This window comes from Rhinichthys klamathensis, unplaced genomic scaffold (assembly GCF_029890125.1).
Source record: "Rhinichthys klamathensis goyatoka isolate OS25496 unplaced genomic scaffold, OSU_Roscu_1.1 h1tg000127l_1, whole genome shotgun sequence".
NCBI lineage: Eukaryota > Metazoa > Chordata > Actinopteri > Cypriniformes > Leuciscidae > Rhinichthys > Rhinichthys klamathensis.
The window spans coordinates 770,755-793,090 of record NW_026606664.1 but is presented as its reverse complement, the minus strand read 5'-3'; the positions used below and the strand labels follow the sequence as shown (position 1 = coordinate 793,090).

At 38.7% G+C, this 22,336-nt stretch overlaps 2 protein-coding genes across 2 annotated transcripts in view; one reads left to right on the top strand and one right to left on the bottom strand.

Moving 5' to 3' along the window:
• The window catches only part of unc13a (unc-13 homolog A (C. elegans)), a 117,499-nt gene extending 113,951 nt beyond the window's left edge, over positions 1-3,548 (top strand). Inside the window, exons 41-43 of the mRNA XM_056256402.1 lie at positions 1,097-1,189; positions 2,588-2,747; positions 2,868-3,548. Of these exons, the coding sequence (XP_056112377.1) occupies positions 1,097-1,189; positions 2,588-2,747; positions 2,868-3,156 (542 nt within the window). The 3' untranslated portion in view covers positions 3,157-3,548. The remainder of the gene's footprint in view (positions 1-1,096; positions 1,190-2,587; positions 2,748-2,867) is intronic.
• Positions 3,549-6,077: 2,529 nt separating this feature from the next.
• si:dkey-110c1.10 (unconventional myosin-Vb) lies at positions 6,078-22,180 on the bottom strand. Its single transcript, XM_056256397.1, has 35 exons — positions 22,046-22,180; positions 20,595-20,705; positions 20,307-20,475; positions 19,887-20,031; positions 19,473-19,629; positions 19,230-19,373; positions 19,059-19,140; positions 18,832-18,939; positions 18,646-18,758; positions 18,197-18,465; positions 18,021-18,102; positions 17,656-17,796; positions 17,445-17,570; positions 17,273-17,356; positions 17,055-17,183; positions 16,802-16,899; positions 16,639-16,725; positions 16,236-16,556; positions 15,934-16,090; positions 15,364-15,603; positions 14,701-14,910; positions 14,466-14,559; positions 14,111-14,265; positions 12,032-12,199; positions 11,845-11,945; positions 11,615-11,732; positions 11,412-11,520; positions 10,672-10,794; positions 10,437-10,588; positions 9,156-9,245; positions 8,890-9,025; positions 8,514-8,811; positions 8,284-8,449; positions 6,581-6,661; positions 6,078-6,482 (listed from the first exon to the last, which is right to left on the bottom strand). The coding sequence occupies exons 1-35, from the start codon at positions 22,070-22,072 to the stop codon at positions 6,321-6,323; spliced, it is 4,953 nt and encodes a 1,650-aa protein (XP_056112372.1). The 5' UTR covers positions 22,073-22,180; the 3' UTR covers positions 6,078-6,320.
• Between the last annotated feature and the right edge of the window lie 156 nt (positions 22,181-22,336).

The window sequence follows — 22,336 nt, the reverse complement described above, 5'->3', positions numbered from 1 at the left end:
AAGTTTTAGATGCTTAAGTCGCATTTAGTTGAGTCAAAAGTGAATCAAAACAGCATACTGTATGCCAAAGACCATGGCAGCTTTCCATGAGTGTGAATGCAGATGTGTGGGAATGGAAGTGGTTTTCCGCATGTACCTGCCTGCATTGAAACCAAGTGAAGGACAATATCACATGTTCTCCTTGTCTTCTCCTTCCTATGAATGACTGGACCAATAGGACTGCTCTCCCCCCCTCCCCATCATGGTTATAAACCCTTCATGAAAAACCAGAAATCAAGTGTGACCACACAGCATGTGTGCAGATGGTACACTCATGATAATCTGAGGAAACACACTTCTCTTTGTATTGTACACACTTTGTTGCAAAAGAATCCTGTGAGGCATTACTTTATTTTGGTTGTCTGTGTATTGTGAGCTATTTTCATTGATTATTTCAAGTCTTGTCAGATTTTCATTGGGACATTAGCTTGCTATTTTTGTTAGCTAGCTAGCTGTAAGAAGCTGTTAGCTCTGTACACAGACACTGGGATAAAGTGTACCAACTTTTTCGCCTGAATAAGCCTCACAAATTCAGATTTAGAGATGTGTTGCAGGGATCACTTGTTAAATCATTTTCAGAGCTTATTTGCATCTTTTGACGCAGTACTATACCATTTTTAAAAGTTCACAAATGGATCACCCCAATTAAGTAAAGTCAAATTTGTACAGCTCAGTCTTTTTAAATAGTGTATATTAGCTCTCTTATCTAAATTATTATACATTTAATTTAAGATTCTGTGGGAATTTTAAAAAAAAACACATTTGAACTCGGATCAATACAGTAAGCTCTGAATTTGTATTTATAAAGTGCTTCAACATGGAAGAACTACCTGAATTCCTTTTCATATTATTAATGATCTCTCGAGCCAGGTTCAACATCATTACGCTGTTTAAACCTCTTTATAATCCAATAGCTCAAAGCATACATTGCCTCTGTATGACTCTGTGATTACTGAATTCATAAAGGAAGTGATTAGAAGTTCCATTGAGCCATACCGATGCAAAGTATCCTGACCGACCAGAAATGGAGTCTTGACTTGTCTCGTCTTGTCTGCAGGTACTGGTGTTGATGATGCAGTTGGAGAGGTGTCTATCCATGTGGAGATCTTCACTCATCCAAATACTGGAGAGCACAAAGTCACAGTGAAGGGTACGTAGTGCTTCTTCATTTTTAACTAAAGCCTGTTTGCATTCCTCCTTGATTTTAAACTGTGGAAGAAGTTGCTTCTATTAAGGTGAAACATAAAGCTAAGGAACCCTTTGAAGAACCTCTAGGCACCCATTTGAAGGTGCCTCAGCTATCTTGTGTACTCAAGGAAGTTCTCAAATCTTTTCTTTACTGTAGGGTTCCTGGAGGAACCAGTGATGACAGTCTTTAGAGTTATTGCATTCAATTCTGGGTTCCATTTTGTAAGTTCCTCAGAGAATTGCCCCTTTTTAAAGGGGGTCCAGAGGTTCTCTAAAATGTCTTCCTTGTGTGCTAATTTAAAGGCTCAAGTAGATTCATGTAATGGGAAGAATGTCTAGAATAAAAATTAAAAGTATATGTGGTGGAATCCTCTGGAAAACCTCTATGAACCCTTGTTAAGAGGCTCAAAACTTTTTCTATATAATGGCGTTGCTAGAAGAATCGCTGACAGGCTGGGATTCTTGCACAAAGTTTGGGTTTTCGTTTTGAAAGTTCTTTAGAGAACTTCCCTATTTCAAAGCATGCCTAGAGGTTCTTCTAATATTGGGATCTAAGGAACCCAAAATTGTCCCTCAAGTAGCTTAATTTTTGTAGTGTAACAGGAAGAATGTCAAGGAGAGACTACACTGTAAAAATGAGATGGAATGTGAGGCACTATTTTGGTTCCTTTGATCACCCACTGGAAAACCACTAGAAACTCATGTCAAGTGCTTCAAAACCATTGACAATCTTTAGAGTTCTTGCATGTACTTATGGCTTCCATCTTTTAGGTTCCTCTGAGAACTTAGTGCCTAGAGGTTCTCCAAAAAACTGCAACAATTGTACCTTTAGGGCTATAACAGCTTGTCAGTAGGGCAGTACCCTTAAAACTATACCTTATCTACCCTTAAAAGGTGCATATTAGTACTTTAGAGTCATAATATGTACTTTTAAGGGAATACTATGAACATTTTAGGGGTAAATAAGATATAAAGGTGTCCCTTTAAGGTAGGGGTGTTCTAACCTGCTTCTGGGGGGGGTCCCTGTCCTGCAGAGTTTAGCTCCAACCGTATTAAACACCTGAACCAGCTAATCAAGCTCTTATTAGGCATACTAGAAACTTCCAGGCAGGTGTTTTGAGGCAACTTGGAGCCAAACTCTGCAGGACAGTGGCCTGCTAGGAGCAGGTTTGGACACCCCTGCTTTAAGGGTACTGCCCCAGTGACAAGCTGTTTTACCCCTATAGGTTTTTGTGCATTTTTCCTGAGAAATAGACCAAGTGGTCCCTCAAGTTTCCTAATTTTTGCAGTATAATAGGACACAAGTAAAGGGAAGTCTAAGAAATTTGAACAATTCAGTGTATTTCTTTGTTTTTTTTAGTGGTGGCTGCGAATGACCTACGTTGGCAGACTTCTGGAATTTTCCGGCCCTTCGTGGAGGTCTATATCATTGGCCCTCATCTCAGCGATAAGAAGAGAAAGTACGCCACTAAGTCCAAGAACAACAGCTGGGCTCCAAAATACAACGAGACCTTTACATTGTAAGTGGCATGCACTTGTTTCTTTAGCTTGCGTTTCAGTTTCTCCGTACTACTGTCTATGTTACAGTTCCTGATTTAAATTTAAATTTAAATCCTGGTGTTGTTGCTTCTTTCCCAAAGCACGTTGAGTAACGAAGTGGGTCCGGAGTGCTACGAGCTGCAGGTGTGCGTGAAAGACTACTGCTTTGCACGAGAGGACCGCACCGTTGGAATGGCGGTACTGCAGCTAAAGGACGTAGCACCGCGGGGTAGCGTAGCATGCTGGCTACCGCTAGGTAAACGCATTCACATGGACGAAACCGGCCTGACCGTTCTGCGAATCCTGTCCCAGCGCAACAACGACGACGTCGCGAAAGAATTTGTCAAACTCAAATCCGACCAGCGTTCTGCTGAGGAGGGGCGGAGCTAAGACCAGGAAGTATCTAGTGAGGCACAGTTATTTTGTCGAAAACACTGCCCCCTAATGCTCAGATGTTGCACTAGCACACAGATAAAAAACACAAGACATATTTATCTTGGTTCTTCACTTTAATGACCAACCGTTTACGTGACAAAGCAGTTATATATTTGTACTCAGTGCACTGCCATTAGACCTGCCAGGAAGGGCTTGTTTAACAAGCACAATTTGGCACATGAAACAGACACAGGATATTGTATCTTTTAAATACTTGATGTTTGTGATGTCCTTGATTTTTATAATGCATATTCCAAGGAAAAAAGTTACTTAAATCCAACACATTTATCTATTTATTCTGCAAAACATTAAATATCACTATCAGTTCACACGTATCAAAATATAAATCCAGAAAAAATTATTTATTATAATAATAATAATAACGAAATGTTATATTATAGTAATTACATAAAAAATATATTTAGATTAATTAGATTTAAAAAAAAAAAAAATACATCTGTGAAATATAACCAGATTAAGGCATGTAAACACTTTTTTTTCCATATCAAGCAATCTGTAATGATGTCGAAAACCTCTTTAGTGAGGCCTTTTGTCAATCATTCCTGCACCCTTCTAAAGGTGTCTTAATGTCAGGGTATCGTTTCTCCACTATGTACCGCCATTTCACCCCCAAACCTACTTATTAGGGACCAAAACCCACTATGGGTCAGACTTTAATGTTATGCAATCGTTTAGAAGCACAAGAAAATTGCGGGGGAAAAATAGACCTACAACCAAATACACCTCTGAATGCAGAGTGGTTGCTTTTTCCTGTAGTATGAAAATGTCTTGGGTGTGGGATGAAATGTATTTTTCGGAGACACCACTTGCAGGAAATCCAACAAATTATACTTATTGTAAAGACTATGAGATACTGACACTTTGTAAAGATGCTTCGCACATTAAGATTCAATCACAAGGCCAACTCTGTCCTGTTTTTGTGAATCTAATATGTTTTCCGATCTGTTCAAGTGCGAGTGCCTGTGCAGTTTATCAAGTGTTTGTCGGCATGATAAGGCACGATGTATATGTGCAAGTTTGGATTGACAAACACTGCTTATATTAGACACCAGAGCTGCCTGTTTCAGTGAGATTTCACTTTATTACATCACAGTTAAATGTCATACCACTCCAGATCATTCCATGTGAAATGGGGCTTTTCCCCCCTCTACAGCAATCTCTGGTTTCACACCTCAAAAGAATCACAGCCGTTGAGAATCACTCCTATAGAGTTGCCATAGTAACCGCTGATGAATCCTGCCATTTTACTGCCAAACCATCCACCATATTAGAAAAGCACAAGAGAGACGCTTTATAATGTGGTTTAAACACTATATTCATTCCTTCCTGCTGTATTGCGCTAAACCATAAGTGTCAAAATGAACCGCGCTATTGATCTACTTAGGTGAAATTATCTCGTCGCATAGTGAATTTAGCCATTAAGCACCTTGCGCTACAGCTATTTTTTTATGTTTCCTTATATTATTTCTCTAAAAATAGTCTATGCATCAGTCAGAATCATCAGTGGTCAACAGCCTTGGATTGTTTACATCGCGAATGGTCGGCACAACCCGCAGCTGCAAACTTCGCTGGTTTTGTTTTACATACTGAATCCTTCAGTGTTCATCGTTGTAGGGTTCAATCACAGGAAATGGCATTAATGAATGTTGAAATGACTGCCGACTGGAAAATTGCATCTGTAGCAAGAAAATGCTCTGATTTGGATGATAGGATTTCTAATGTTAAAGCTGTGTGTTGCTGACTGTGAATAATAATATTACAGGATATAGTGAGCATGTAGTACGAGACAAAGCACACACAGACACAAGTGCACACTGCGCCCAATAACTCCACACGCACCCAAACAGCCACTCCTTGCCTGTATATAAGAAGCAGTGCATGTTGGGAAAGATTCTTCTTGTGCCAGCATGTATCTTTGATGTGATATTCAATTGTTGTATTTATTTCTCTTGATTTATTTATTTTTTGTCATTTATTTTGATAATTGGGTATTATTTTCTATTTTTGAAAGGCTTGTGAATATATAAATATGTATTACTGATGTGTAGTGGTACAGAGTACTAGCATGAGAGATTTTTTTATACAAAGATGTTTCTAATTTTTGTTTTTCTAAATATGATCGTTCTTATCGGGGATGGAGGTAAAACACTTGCCAGCCTTGGTTTGTTTCTACTTCCAATAAATGGTTAAAAAATACATTGTGCAATAGTCTGTTTGTTGTTGTTTTGTTAAACACATTCTTATATTATGTTGTATTTATTTATTAAATGGGAAAAAGTTAAGTTATACAAATATTTAGAAAGAAAGATAATACATTTAGAATGCATCAAAATTAGGTCTACGGTAGCGATCAAAATATGAGTAAATCACCTTTTGAAAGTAACTTAAAAAAATGATGTCGATTACATTGTTACAACGGTAGGTGCCGACAAGGGACTGTTAAAAATGTATGTGTCATTGAATCATTCATTCAAGAGATTTGTTCAAAAACGCTAATTCACAAGTGAATTATTTATGAGTGAGTCATTGAATTGAACCAGATTTTTTTTAAATTAATAAATTCAAATGAAATATTTTTAAATAGACTGCAGCAATTAACATTTCATCAGTACCTCTAGTAAATTATGTTATGTTTAGTTGTCTGTTCAGAATTGTGATCTCTATTTTTAAAAAATTGTTCCAATTTATCCAAAAATTCTCTCTCTCTCTCTCTCTAGATATATATATATATATATATACACACACACACACACGTATGCATATGTGCGTGTGTTTCATTATAAAAAAGGTTAATGGAAAAATGTTAACAAAAAGAGGAAGATTCATCAAGACAAAAGTTTATTTTGCCTGACATGTAAGTTTTAAAATAATTTAATTTCAAAGGTGATTTTAGTTGTTTTTTTTAAAACATAAGGTGGGAGGAATGGATAGTTTGTCGGCTTTGTCAAGCTAACATAATTAAACATTTACAATGGGCTCAAAATTTGCATGATAACAATGTATACAAAATGCTGGGATAGCATTTTAAAGTGACCTTGATAAGGCAACAAAAGCAACAAACAAAAAAAGCTTTTCAGGAGGTAAAGGAACACCCACATTCAAACTCTGCGTAGGAAGGAGATCTTGAGGGACTCTGGGATTTCGAGCTGGGCGGCAGTGACTTGCGGAGGCGGCTGATAAGGGAACGTGACGGGGAACACCCGTCTGACATCCATCAGAAGCTGTGGAGGTTGCCCCTCAGAGCGCCCCTTCAGCAGCCCCTGGGAAACCCCACAGAAAAGCAGCATTATCACTCCTGGACAAAACCCTGCTATGATCTTCTGTTACAGCGCTCACATTCACATGATGTCACTCTTACCTGTACTATACGGATGAAATTGAGCGTTACTCTCTCTTCAAGGTCACTCTGAGGTGTGTAGAGGCTTAACATCTTTACAAGCTGTGAGAAGATTTTTAATATTATGTTAATGTAAAATTATTATATATAAAAATAAAATTATATAAACTGTGTATAATTTATCATATATATGTGTGTGTGTATGTACATTTTATGTAAGCCATGTATACATCATTTATATGTATATAAATATAATTTAAATTATTTGTAATATATACACAGTACACACTTTTATTATTATTATTATTGTACACAATTATTTTAAAAATGTTAATTAATGTATTAATTCTTTTATATATATATATATATATATATATATATATATATATATATGTATGTATGTATGTACATAAACATACATATATAAGAATGAATATATTAAGCATTAATATTAATATATAATACAATTATAAGATTGACTATATGTGTTATTTTTATAACTCATATATTGTATATATATATACATATATATATATGTGTGTGTGTGTGTGTAAATTACAATTATATCAGGTTATATATTTTTTATATACATTTATAAAAATAACAGTCAATATTATAATGATATATATATCATAATATTTTTTAATATACACACATACAGTATATATTAATAAATATATTAATACATTTTTTAAAATATCTTTAAAATTTGTTGAATATAAATATTTAATTCAAATTAATATCATATTTTTATATAAATATAAATTATACATAATTTTATATAAATCATGTATAAATAATTTAAAATTACATTTTAAGTAAAAAATAATTTTATATATATAAGTTATATTTACATTCAGATATTTGTATGTAAATATAAATTAGAATTATATATATATATATATATATATATATATATATACTACAAAATTACTACAAGGTCAGTTTTTGTGTGTTTTTAGTAATTGTTGGTTTGGTATGTTTGAGTTGCTGAATAGCCTAGGCTACTATTACACAGGAGCCTAAACTCTGAGAAAACGATAACGTTAAGCGCACCAGAATAAAAAATAATATTCCGAATTAAACAGTGTAGCTGACTTACAGATTCAGTTAAATCGCTACTTTTTCAAAAAAGAATCGCTACTTTTTCGAAAGTGAATCGCTAATTTTTCATAGTTTCATTATGAAAACGTATAATTACATTGTAATAAATGTATAATAACAACCTTGAAAAGAATCGCTACATTTCTCGAAAAGAATCGCTACTTTTTTACTTCAGAAGTAAACAGTGTAGCTGACTTAATGTTTAGCTGACAGAATGTTTATTTTTAAACCACATTTTTTTAACCACAACCCTCTCTGATGTCAGAATGTTTATTTTTAAACCACAACTTCAATGTGTGCTTCTTTTACAGATACATTTAATGATATCTTTTGCATTTCTAATATAAACAATGTCAAACTCAGCACTGCACTTACTCGTGCCGGTAGCAAGACACCTGTCAAGTTTGAAATCCATCGGACTAACAGTTCGAGAGATATTCGATTAACAGACAGACAGACAGACGTTCCTGTAATTTATAGATAGATAGATAGATAGATAGATAGATAGATAGATAGATAGATAGATAGATAGATAGATAGATAGATAGATAGATAGATAGATAGATAGATAGATAGATAGATAGATAGATAGATAGATAGATAGATAGATAGATAGCCACCTGCTGGTTGGACAATGCATTGCAGGTTTGGACCATGGCTTGTCCATCCACTTCAGTCTTCTTGCTCATTTGAAGAAGCTGTGCTGCCTGTATCAGAGGCTCCAGAGCGCCCCCTGCCTGCAGCAAACGACTACGCAGCCACTCCTCCAGTAAACTCACATTATACCTATGATAGAAGGATATAAATATCTGATGCACAACTCCCTCAAGCAGATGTTGAAGTAACAGACCTGATCTGGAGGCCGCGGTTCCAGCAGCACATGTCTTTGCGCAGTAGCAGGCTGTTGAGGGTGGTGGCGGACAGCAGGTACATGAGCTGACGGAAGGCTTGTGCCAGCAGGGCCGAGGGCAGATCCTGACGGGACAGGGCTGTGTGTAATGCTGACAGTTCCCTCAAGACTGCAGACATAGTGGTCCCCTCTGTGCTGGTGGGAGGCCGGGGGTCCGAACCCGCTCGCTTGCGGCCCACAATCTTTACAGATGAACCAGCCAGACCAGGGATGGTCTCACTTTCAAGCATTGCTGGGACTGAAGTAAAGAGATGAGTACACAATCAAGGTCATTGACAGATCTGTATGAAAGGTCTCTCTGTCTATATGAGTGTACCGATCATAGGTTGTAGATGGCTCTCAGAGATGGACAGCAGCTGCTGATAGGCCTGAATACACACATCACTGAGCGCTCGAACACACTCCTGCACGTCCGTCACCAGAGGCACCAGCTCCTCGCAGCCCCTCACATCCTTCACCAGAATAGGTTCAAACATTTCATGGATCAAATCATTATTATATTTCAATTTGAAGCCTGTAATTTCTGCCAAGGGTTAAAAAAATACTAAATAAAAACGATAATTTGGAGTACAGATCTGTCACCTGTTGGTGAGAGTGCTGGTGGAGCAGGTCTTTGAGCAAGTAAGCGTTCTTTAGCCACACCGCCGTCATATCCAGATCATTGCCGTGTTTCTAGAATAATCACATTGCTATTGTTCACAAATATGACCAATTAATATCTTAAAATCTACTCTACACACATCACACATTTCCTAGATACAGACTTATAGTTTATCTTGAATTTAATTAAGCGTACTTAATTATGGCTATGTGACAATATTGTAAACTGTAAAATGACTGTAAAAATATTTAAATAGCTTTACCGCTCAAATAATAGAGTGGTGCAGGCATTTCTGCTTTTAAATCCTCTAAAAATTGGCTCTATATAAAACAGGTAATTGCTTTTTATCACAATTCTGACTGAGATGTAAACTCGCAATTGAGAATAAAAGCCAGAATTGTGAGATGAAGAGTCATAATTATCCTTTAATTTTTTTTATTCCGTGGACGAAACAAGTTTCATTTTTTAAATAATTTAAAAGATAATTGCGACTTTTTTTCTGCGAGTTTATATCCCGCAATTCTGACCTTTTTTTTCTCTCGCAATTCTGACTTTTTTTCTCTTGCGAAATTGTGACTTTTTTGATATTCCGCAATTCAGATTTTTTTCTTGCAATTCAGACTTTTCTCGCACTTTCGAGTTTATATCCTGCAACTCTATTTTTTCTCACAAAAATCTCACTTTTTTCTAGCAAATCTAACTTTTTTTTTCGTCAGATTGTTTATATCCCGCAATTCTGATAGAAAAAAGTCACAATTGCAAGATGTAAACTCAATTCCGATATAAACAGTCAGAATTATGATTTTATATCTCGCAATCCTGACCTTTTTTTCTCAAAATTGTAAGATATAAACTAAGATGTGAGAAAAAGAGTCTGAATTGTGAGGTATAAACTCGCAATTCTGACATTTTTTCTCTCAAATGCGAGTATATCAAAATTCTGACTTTCAAATATTAGGAAAAAATCTAACAGAATTGTGAGATTAAAAGTCACAATTACCTTTTTAATGTTTTTTATTCCATGGTGGAAACAAGCTTCCATACCATTCACTAAGTGACTCACCATCACCTCGATTTTTGTTTCTTCTTATTTTAAGAAAATACAAATATTTTTGTGGTATTCAACATCAACCTATGCCACAAATGCGGTCTATTGAGTTTAATTTCTATTGAAAGCGTAAATAAACAAATAAGGGATAAGAAGCATAAATTGATGGCATGTAAAGATATAAATGCTTGTTTGACAAAAGTTTGTTGTTCACCTTCATGGCAGTTTTAATAGCGCTGACAGCAGCGCCACAGAGCCCCTTCACTCGCGTCTGATCGCCACTACAGTCCGCTTGCCGTACACACAGAAACAGAACCCGGGCCGCCAGTCCAGGGGACAAAGACAAAACTCCCTCCGCCCTCACATCTGTCACAGAGGAATGATAAATCCTGTCAGTCAGCTTGAATAACCATCTCAAAAGTAAACCAACTGTTGTGTGTGTTGTTGACCTGTTATAAGGTGTTTGATCAGCTTGCTCTCATCTCTTTTCCTGCACTCCAGTAGTCCGCTGAGTGTCTGGCTCTTCTGAGGGCCAGGAGATGTTGGGTCCTGAGACGCAGCTATCGCTACACCTGAGCAGGACATTTTTAAGTGTGACACACTGCCTTTCAAACGTTTGGGGTCAGTAAAATTTTTTTTAACTCTTTTCCGCCAGCGTTTTAAGTTGCCAGCCACTGTAAGCGTTTTTGATAATTCTCACAAAAATGTAATGGCCCCCAGAATATTTTGTTGTATGTATATCTGAACATACTATATATCAAAAGAAAGAACAAAGCCTCTGCTTTAAAAGAATAACTGACATTTGGAACAAAAAGCTTAGAAAATCTTGTTTTTTCAGAATATGCGTAATAGACCAGACAGCAACTTAGTGTTGGCCCAGATCCAGCCCACATCTGGGCAGTGTGAAAGCCACACCCTAACCCTAACCCATCTGGTAAGATATGTGCCGGATCTGGGCCGACACTAAGTTGCTGTCAGGGAGGGTCCCGACCATATAACCGTGAAAACACGTAAAGCTGTAAAATTCCGTCAAAAGAGTTTAAAAATGATAATGCTCTTATTTAGCAAGCACATAATACATTTATCAAAAGTGCCAGTAAAGACATTTATAATGTTATAATCTTTTAGGAACCTTTAGTTTTAAGTGTAGAGTAGAAGTTTTTTTTTTTTTAAATGGACCCACACAGACCTGCATAAGACAGGATTCTCCTGAGGCTCACAGTGTGCTTCAGTTCCTTGAGCTCTTGACGTAATCGGACACATTCCTGCTCTCGAACCGCCACCTGCTCCGTTAGTTCCTTCATTCACACACATAAAGAAGCAAAAAATTACAACTGAACAAAGTACATAGTACAAAGAACAATACATTTTAGGTTCAGATGGAACAGGTACATTTATCTCAGGATCTCCAGGGGTATCTTTGTCATGGGCCTGCTGGAGTTTCATCCTGAGAGCTGAAATCTCCTGCTCCCACTGCCCTCTCTGAGACAACAGCTGCGTCTCTAGAAACCTGGAACCATACAATTTAGTGCCGATAATAGCCTATAAGTCATCAATGACTTTCTAAGGTCTCAATGAATGTATTAGTCTGATGAACGTGAGATGAGTGAAAGGAAACTGACTTGTTGGCCACCCGTACAGCATCGTACGCATATCTGAGATCTTCCCCCTTCATCCTCTCGGCTGTGTCCTTCGCAACACTCATATCCTCCATTAGGATGTTCTGTGGGTAGATATATTCACATTATTGTTGCAATATATAGCTTTTTTTTTTTTTTTTTTTTTAGAAATAGACTTTTAATGTCTGACCAGAGGTTGCTCATGGCTCCAGGGTCTCCTGTCGGTGGCTGACGTGACGCTTATCCTCCTGATCTCCTCGGGAGAAGGGAAGATAGGCGAGCTCGAGAACGGCGTGGTGACGGGCGAAAGAGGCTCCAAAGACACAGTCGAATCTGTTCGCCTATGTCCACGTGAATGCTGCGAGGGAGCACACATATATATATTCTTGCTTACGTTTAAGATTAAATACAATGTTAACACAAAATAAAACTAGAAAACAAATATTATCATTAGCTACTAGCCTACATAATTATTTTTGTTAATATACAGTATATTGTCATATTTTCATATTTGTACATGTACAGGGGCATCGTGTACCTGTTTTTTATTTTATTCTTACATATATTTTATTATAATTTATACTACGGGGTTGTTGATCTGATTGGTTGACGAATGTTTAAAGTCCCTGTAAAGTCAAAGTTAAGTATGTGTTCTGAGTTTGTCACACCACAGAAAAATGTGTTATTAGCCACCCAGCCAAATTTGAATGATAACAAAAGCCGGCAAGTACATAAAATAAGCTATCAAAATCTTGGAAAAATTAGCATTATTCTCTGCTCTCAAACACTGGGGGCGTGTCCACTGGCTGCGCTGAAACCACGCCCACTCGCAGGAAAGCTGCCGACGGTGATATTAGCTGATATTAGCTGATACTGCTTTCGGGACGGGGAGATGAAGGCCGAGGCGGGAGTCGGTTCGGCCTCATTCACCAGTAACAGCGGATTATCAGTGAATCCCAGTTGTCTCCGACGAAAGTTTATAAAACTATCCGTGTAAAATGATGACACCCGCCACCTACAGAGGCGGGTGTTGGCGGTGATCCTCAGCTCTCCATCAAGGTTGGCTCTTCACAAAATTAATCCACCTCTTCTTGATGTGATCGTTTTTAGGAAATTTAAATAAAGACACCAATCTGTTTTGTACATGATCGCATCCAGGTAGTAGCCTACGCATTTCCGTGTCGAAGGCATAGCTAGCTAGCAAACTGTAGGCTGTAGTAACTAATAGTACTGACAGTAACTCGCGATTGAGCGCCAAACTGATGCGAATGTGCTCTGGGGCCAGCCAGCCTCAGTGGTCTTAGTGCGTCATCAAGTAGGGGCGTGTCCAGGAGCTCAGGGGCTCCAGTGCGTCATCGAGCCCTGTTTTAGCCCCACCCAAAAAATCCGGAAAATAGCAATGGTGAAAAACTGTTTAACGGTCTAACTCCACAATTCAGTAATTCACAGTTCACAGTCTTTGTAATATGTTTTAGCAATACATTTCTCACATTTATTATGGGTTTAGAATTTTTTTTTAGAATTGCCTTTACAGGGACTTTAAGGTGTGCAGTTATTTTTAGGGAAACATACTCTCTTTCTCCCGCTCTCTCTCACACTCAAACGCACACACATCAGTATCGACACACTCGCACAAAAATGTGTTTGTCAGCGTTGCTCTGACGATTTTATCAGTAAAATAGTTTAGCAACTTAAAAGATACATGAAATTTTTCACTAGTGCGGTAATAACAGCGCTGTTCTTGGAGCAGATAAACTTACAGTTTCGCTATTTGTAGAGACACTGCTGTCGAATACTGTTGAGAGACGCACAGAGACTCAGGTAATTCACACACGCTTACCCAGGCCAGACAGCAACATAGTGTCGGCCCAGATTCGCCCCACATTTGGCAAGCATGGAATCCACATGTACCAGATGTGGCCTGGATCTGGGCCGACACTATGTTGCTGCCTGGGTAGTCTCTCTCTCTCTCTATCGCTATCTCTCTCTAATAACTGCATTAGTCTGCTATCAATGGCTCAAGCCTCCGTTACTAGCTGTAAAATGATGTTTTGGAACTAGCAACAGAGGTGTAAGAAGATGAGATGCATAAGAAATTAGTCCTACACACAAGAATTTTTTTAAGACAAAAACCTGACAAATGTCTTGAAATACAACATCTGAACAAAATCTTGAGGTGAGATGTGCATTTTTTTCCTAATAATTCAACCGCCCGTCATCAATTATTCCTTTAATATTTCTATACATTACAAATTCTCTAAAGATGTACCTCATTGGTGGTGAATAGGCTCATATCTCTTAGGTTGTCATATCTTTGCTCTAGCCTCGTGAACTCTCTAAGTAAACTCTGGTATCTCCTCCTCTCCTCTTCTAGCTCTGCTCGCACTGATGCACCTGCCTGATCCACAGACTGCTGCCGGCTCTCTGAAACATGCAGTTTATTCAACTTTTTACTTTTCCATGTATGATTTATATCATTTTTATATTTATCGTGTATATCTAAATACATTCAAATGAGCCTTAGACTGCCATTTTATTTACTAATTAAATGCAATACATGAATTGAGATGAAACCGTGGTGGTTCATTTCACAATAAGATATTACACAAATTGAATCCATTTACCCTCCTGAGCCTTTTCCTGATCCTGTAAACGAATAGCCAAATCATCCTTCTCTTTCTCCAAAGAATCTCTCTCGAATCGGAGAGCTTGTATTTCCTAGAGTAAACAGGAAGTAAACAAACAAAACTGGTAAGTATTAACAGAACCAACTGCCTTGCAAGTAAAGAAAGTTTAAAATAAATAAATAGATAAAAAATAATTGGCTGATGTTAACTGTGTATGTGAAACATGGCTCACCTGTGTAAGCTTGAGAATCTCTTGGGCGGCCTTCTCCTCAGCTTTCCTCATGTCCTCCTCCTGTTTGTCTGCGAGTAAAGGAGCAGTGTTTGCATTCTCCTGCAGTTGGATCTGGAGTTTGAGGAGGCTTGACCGCAGCTGTTCCAGCTCAGAGCTGTGAGCTCCTCGCTCGGCCTGAAGAATCTCCCTCAGAGACGCACTCTCTCTCGCCTGAGAAAAGAAAAGCACACATGATTCACATTGTGCGGCCATCTGTCCGGATTTGAAATACTATGTTCGCCTACCAACGCATCCTTAAGCTGGATGCTCATATTTCCTCCTGTTAAAGTCACCATAAAATCTAAGTGGACAATTCTTATTTTTTATAGAATATTACAGTATTTATTATAAATTATTTATCTGTGTGCATCATACAGTTCTTCCTGAACCAAAACAATGAGCTTATGCTGCATTCACAGCACGCCATGTCATAACCGTAATTGGATGGATGGCAACCCGTGACGTTCAACCCAGAGCTGGTCACGTCCTCAGACTCAGATGTCTGTCTGTTCTATGTCAACCCTATCAACGCCGAATTAATTCTGCAGCAGTCAGGTGGTAAAAGTCAGAGAATTTAAAAATTGTCATTACATAATTGTTCAAAGCTTTCTTGCACCCTCTCACCTGTTGGTCAGCTCTGAGTTGCAGCTGCATGAGTTTGACTTCCATGCCTTTATTGAGTTCTCTGAATTTCTCTACCGATCGAGCCTCAGCACGCAGGCGCAACAGCTCTTTACGTGCCGCTCGTCTGCGCACGCAACTCTGCAGAAGCACCACTGCAGTTCTGACGCGCCTGAAACTGCACCGGGCCAGCCAGCCTCGCACCTGTGCCTGCAAAAACACCACCGCCCGCTCTGTCAGCATCTAAAGAGAGGAGAGATTTATAAAACAAATCATAAAATAATAATGTTTACATTAGGCAACAACATTCAAACATATACACATATAAACTAATTTTTAAGCATAGACCTTACACAAATCTAAAAATGCATTAGTCCAGCTGCTTTGCTTGAGTATATCATAACAGAGATGCTGCATTGAGATTTGCATTACTTGAGTTAGAACTTCAAAATAGCACTAGAACTAGAATAATCAAGTTAATATTTGGCCATTTTTTCTGCATTTAGCATCTGCAGGGTCAAATGAGCCTGTAGCTTTCAACTATACCCAGAAACACATTTTAAAGCACTTTACCTGTCTATAAATGCGACGAGCCTGGGTGCCTCTGATGAAGGCCTGGATTTTGATGGTGGCCTCTCTGATGGTCATATAAAGTTGTCGCACAGCCAGCATGCGGTATGTTTTCTGGATGATTAAAGCAACGCGTGTATAACGGAGGGTCCACGCTAACCTAATGGTTAGGTAACAATGAAGAATATACTTCAAAATTTGGATCACAAACATATAGAAACACCTATTAGAAAACCAACACAACTAGAATGGGACCTGAAAACCTACAGTACACAGTGTGTTCTTTAGGTAACACTCTAACCCACCTTCGAGCTAGGGTTCCTCTGGTGTAGCGCTGCAGGATGAAGGTGGCCCACCGGAGCCGCTGATAACGCTTACGCTGCAGCCAGCCTCTCACCCAGCTTTGGATCAAAACCCCTGCTCCAGATAGCCGATCCCCTCTCAGCTTCTCCAGTACTGCAACTTGTCCAGCCCGGAAGAAGACCTTGGTCTTGCCAAAGCAGTACTGCTCTGGATCAGGGATGAGGTTGGGCAGGGCACTCTGGCAGGAACGCCGTACATCATCCTGAGAAACAGAATCATGTAGCAACACCCGGTAGCGGGTGAAGAACTCCTCGTACGTCCACCTGGAGTACGAACAAAAGAGTCTGGGATGTAAGAAGGAACTTATGCTTTTCTTATTTGACAGACTTATAGAAGAGTACTTGCCTGGAGGGGTAGCCTGCGGCACTGATTCGGATGGTCTCCAAGACTCCACACGCTCGCAATTGCTGCACTGCTCGCTTGGGATCAAATCTGATATAAAGACACGAGAAAAGGTTACTCCAAAATCTGATAGACATAAACACATAGGATATCTTATTTTTCTTACAGAAAGGGCTGTTTGAGGTCATTGGACTTTATGCAGCGGACATAATGTGGAGTGGTGCTGTTCAGGGTGTCCATTAAAAGGTGCAGGGATTGACGAAACTAGACACACAAAGAAAGAACATGTAAGAAAAGGTTGAAATCTCAGACCTTAAAGAGTCAGAGAAAACCTAAAGGGATTTAGATGGATTTGAGCATGACTGGTTAACCATTTGAAAAGAGTTTTCTTCAGACAGGAACCAGGAGAAGCAGCTCACCTGAAAGCCCACAGTTAATTTGTGCTCTCTGTGAGCTCGCTTTCCTGAACGTACGCTCCCGTTTGCAAGAGAGGAGTTGGGGAGCGATCCCCCTGACTCCTTTTGGAACAACTCTGCAACTAGTTCTGACTGGGAAGGACACGGACAGTTGTGAGGAGGCTCAGTGAGTACAAAACTAAATCTTTTAAAAGACAATATTTGAACTATTCACACAATACCTGGCTAGCTCTCAGTATATTGATGGGCTCCTCAAACACAGTGTCTCGGTTCTTGTCTAAAAAGCCATCACACTCGTACTGAACCTAATGCAAAAAAACCCAGCAATATTATCACAAACGTTGAAAGGTTGCTAAATATTTGCTAAATTATTCTCAGTAGATGTTTTCTGACCAAATCAGCAAAATGCACAATGAGGAAGGCAGAGTTGGACATGCGTGGTTTACGAAAGTAGGGGGTGTGGTTCAGGTGCTGGTCGTAAACCTTCCGAGCCCAGTTCTCATCCGAGCCTTTCGGCATCTAGAACAGAGAGAGAATGTGTTTTACACTTTGGTGACATGATAAGAGGGATTACAACTTGTGTTACAACATGTAGTTTGCTCACTCTGCATTCCTCATCCAGAAGATCAAGTAGGCCCAGCTGGCCTTCAATGAGCGCAATGCATGGCTGGTTATCGCTGAACTCAATACGATTCCAGGGAAGTTCCTCTCGCAGGTACTCCTCTTGCTCCAACTGAAACACATGCTGACAAGGACATACCACATACTTAAAACTTAACTTAATGAACAAAGTTGAGTCAACCAGTCAACTAATGGCTAGAGAAGTTCTGACAAACTCAACAAAAATAGCCACTTGTACAGTATCACTAGTGTGGAGAATTGCTTCAAGTCACGATTCGCTAGACAAAAATATAAAAAGACTCAAGTCAGGCAACAACGTAATCCATGTCCCGATATCTGGAAACTTACCCTGTTGAACTGTTGTTGGAGTTTCTCGTTGGCGTAGTTAATACAGAATTGCTCAAAGCTATTCCTGTCAAAAGTCTCAAACCTATAAACAATAAAAATACAAATAAATTGACAAAACAATCCAACATGTACATTTTTGTTATATTATTGATTATTACGTATAAAATAACTCTTACCCATAGATATCAAGAACTCCTATGAAAGATTTGGGCTGTTCCCGGTGTGCTCGTAAGGATGAGTTGAGTCTCTGTACCGTCCATGTGAATAGTTGCTCGTACACATGCTTAGCCAGAGCATCCCGTGCTTCATTAGCCTGCTGGCCTGTCATGGGCTTCACAAGCATCTCCCCACCCACCGCCAGTCGCCTGTGACATAGCCATTGGGCCATCTGAGCACCTTCCACCCCCAAAAGCTTGGCAAAGACAGCCAAGGAGCGGTCATCGGCCTGCCAGTATGGTGAATAAGGAAGTATGTCCATATTATCACAAACTACTTGTTAGAAAATTAGCAAGGACAGCACTGCTCCTGTTTTTTTTTATCTATACAGACATCAAACAGTTCTTCAAATTTTGATTCTGACTCGTACACAAAAAATGTACACAATAATTGGAAATGGTGCTTGTACATTAATGTAGCTGCGGTCCCCACCACGACCACTGGCTTGTATGTTGACATTCCCCAGATGAAGAATAGCTGCCAGTATACGAAATATCTCCATCTGCTGGTCCGGTTGCACTCCTGCAGGGGTGAACCACAAGTTTCAAGTTCATCACGTTGTTTTTAAGGAATATATGGATGTATTTTAACTTACCAAGTATAGTAAAGGCATTTCTCGTCCGCTCCAGCTCAACAACATCATCTCTGCCTGGAATCTGCACATCTTGTCCTTGGTTGGTGTAATGGAAGTTCTCAGCAGAATCTATGCAGTAGAGATTCAGTAACGCTTGGTGATTGAACAAAAACGACACAACACAAATAAACATATTCACACATATATGTTTGAGTAACATGTTTTCGGGTAATTCATTTAGGCTTTACCAAATTTGAGTGTCCTCAACTCTGGCAAATCCCTGGAAGCACAAAGCTGGTAGAAGATGTGGTAGTTTCTCTCTTCAGCTGCCTGTTAATGTGTCACAATACAAAATGCATCTCAAGAACTAAACTTGATCACTGAATCGTGAGATAATCACTATATGATCAAGCAATCACCTGAAAAACAACTCTTGATTTCTCCAACAAGTAGGTCTTCATGTTTGCCCCAATTATATCCCCTTTACGTCCAAATCCTATCTCAATATACTTTCCAAAACGGCTGCTGTTGTCGTTTCTGGTTGTTTTTGCATTACCAATTGCCTGTAAGGGTTAAAATGATCATTTAAGTTAATTAAATGACTAATAATCAGCCTCCTCCTACTTTACCAGAGAGGCCAGAAATCAAGTTTTCTCAAGTACCTCCATGATGGGATTGGACGCCAAAACTTTCTCCTCCACACTGGTCTGCTGGGCCGCACCACCCACAACAGCAAAGTAACGCATAGTGTACTTGGCAGATACAGTTTTACCTGAGCCTGATTCCCCACTGATTATGATGGACTGGTTTTTCTCCTCTCTGTACATATAATTATGATTAAAACCATATTAAAACCATATGTGTCGGTTAAGGGTAATGTGATACAAATTCAGAATGAAACTCCCTACTGTATACTGTGTGGTAACAAGGTAAAATGAAAAAGGTACTTTGATATCTACATAATAATTTGCATGGTACTTCCAAGTAATTTAAAGAATACCATGGTATTCTTTTGTTCAAAAAATTATGGTACTTTTTTGTAAGTGAACTATTCTTGTTATTTGCTTGCTCTTGACCTGGTCATAGTGCAGTACGCCTCTTCAGCCACCGAAAAAATATGCGGCTCCATATCAGCCGTGTCCTGGCCACTGTAAGCATCAATCACCTCCTCTCCGTAGATGGGCAACTGTTCATATGGATTTAATGCCACCAACACAATCCCTATTAGAGTATAAGAAAGTTATCTAAATGAGATTTACGTATCTATGAAATGAAAAATGTAATTAATGAAGTTTAACATGCAAGGCCATCATTTTCTTAGCATAATTTGCACACCAATAAACTCAGTGCTTGGTAAATGTTCTTTACAGTAGCCAATATAACAATGAGTGATGTAATTTGAATCTCTGTGCCTTGAACTTTACACCCAGTAAAATGGAGGTTAATGGGTGATGGCTGTAAAAACTTGCCACTGTTTTCTGTAGAATTTAACTCACCGCAATATGTGTAAATGCTATTGTAGTCAAGAAAGCGCACTCGCAAATTGTGAAGTACCGCTGGCTCATGGAGGAAGGTAAGAGCTGTGAGGTCATTCTCCCCCTCCAAAATATCAGGGTTACCTAGAGGGGGAAGACCTGCCGGAGGCAACACTGGATACTCCATCTCCTTATTTAAAAACAAATACAGTATTTATACAGTTTGTAACTGTATAAATAAAATAAAACATGTTCATTCTGCAGGCCTCATGGTTTCATTTCAGTATCATATGTGTGTTTTTGTCTTACTCTGCCATCACTGAGTTGGATTAAGATCTGCTGGTCTCCAGGATGATAGTCTTGAAGCAGCTGTACAGACACCCACACAGCTTCTGGGTCTGGCACCCACACACATGCACCCTGAGAGGCGATAGAAACATAATAAATACAAAGCATAATCAACAAAAAATAGTCAAACTCAAAAAATAATCATTTGAAACTTAGATTTTCTTTTAGCTTTATATAGAATCACACACATTTGTGTGTGGCAGATTTTGACATAGTATACATTTATTTTTTGGTGTTTTGACAGGAAGTGAAGTGGGAACGGGATCTAGAAAGGTCCTCTCGAAGACGGAACTCGGGTCGGAGCGTTGCCCATGAGGCTATTGACTCCGACAAATTATTAAAAAAAATTGATAAGTACAAATGAAATTAAGGTTAATTTTTTTTCTGTTTCTTTGTTTCTTTTTTATTTATTTATTTTACTTGTTGCATAGGCCCTATGCGTTTTTGGAAGTAAAGGAAATACAAAGCCCATTCTACATAGTGATCCCTCGCTACTAATATTAGCTACCCAAACTTCAAGACACCCCTGTTTTCACAGGCAAGGCTTAAGCCTAGTCCCTGACTAAAATGCATATTTGAGCTGTTTTTACTGAAAGCAACTTGCACTGACATATCTTAAAATGTCAGCGGTTTTGTGTCATGATGCACACCAAGACATGTTTGTTTATAAAAGCTACTTAAATGTCCTAATTGAACTAAGGTCTAATCCTCGTTTAATTCTGTGGAAGACCATAAACATTTAAATTTTAACTGATGAAAGTGTAGCAGACTGGTTGACATTCCACTGCTTTTCAAACAAAAAACTGCTACATTGCACCTCCAGCAGAGTTTAGTGCTGACCCTAAACACACCTGAACCAGCTAATCAAGGTCTTCAGGATTACTAGAAACTCCCAAGCCACTGAAGCCAGTTGTGCAGGAAGGTGGCCTTCTACGAGCAAAAAAGGACATTGCAGTCTGTCTGCAGTCTTGATTATTATAATTTCATAAGATATGGATACCAAGGAAATTGATTCAATATTTTGAATGTTACACAACCGGCTCATGTGCCTGAGTGACTATCTGTCCCAACCCAGTGACACTCTTTTTCTCCTTAATCAGCATAAAAACACTCGCTGCACCATTAAACATTAACACCAGCCGGTCAACACTAAACATCTATCTATCTATCTATCTATCTATCTATCTATCTATCTATCTATCTATCTATCTATCTATCTATCTATCTATCTATCTATCTATCTATCTATCTATCTATCTATCTATCTATCTGTCTGTCTGTCTGTCTGTCTATCTATTTATCTGTCTATCTATCTATCTATTTGTGTCTGTCTGTCTTATCTATCTATCATAATGACATCCAATGAAACTGCAAAAAATTATTATACATAAAAAATTATGAAACGCACTTACCTTTGTGTAGAGCTCTGTGGTTGCCATCTAGCCAGAGAGTTAATTTCTGCTTTGACAGCTCAAATGAAACCTCTCTACAACTACAGCTGTTCTTTTAATTTGCGTCTCAGAGCGAGTGACTGGCCCGGTGCCCTTTGGTCTGTTAAAGGTTCAGCCATCATATCCGTAATAGTAAGTTAACAGTTAATCCTTGATGTTAGAGAGGGACATTCAAAACGGCTCTGCATCTGAACAATTTCAAAGCAGCATAAAGTAGTGCAAAAAAGTGGATAGCACATTAGCGATAACATC

What these genes read in the sequence shown, in the direction of transcription:
- si:dkey-110c1.10 (XM_056256397.1), bottom strand. Translation starts at nt 22,072, where the DNA reads ATGGCAACCACAGAGCTCTACACAAAG. An exon ending in GCCGCAGGCTACCCCTCCAG is followed by an intron (nt 16,557 to 16,638) that starts GCAAGTACTCTT and finishes TTCGTACTCCAG; the next exon opens with GTGGACGTACGAGGAGTTCT. An exon ending in CTGGAGATCCTGAGATAAAT is followed by an intron (nt 11,521 to 11,614) that starts GTACCTGTTCCA and finishes GTGTGAATGAAG; the next exon opens with GAACTAACGGAGCAGGTGGC.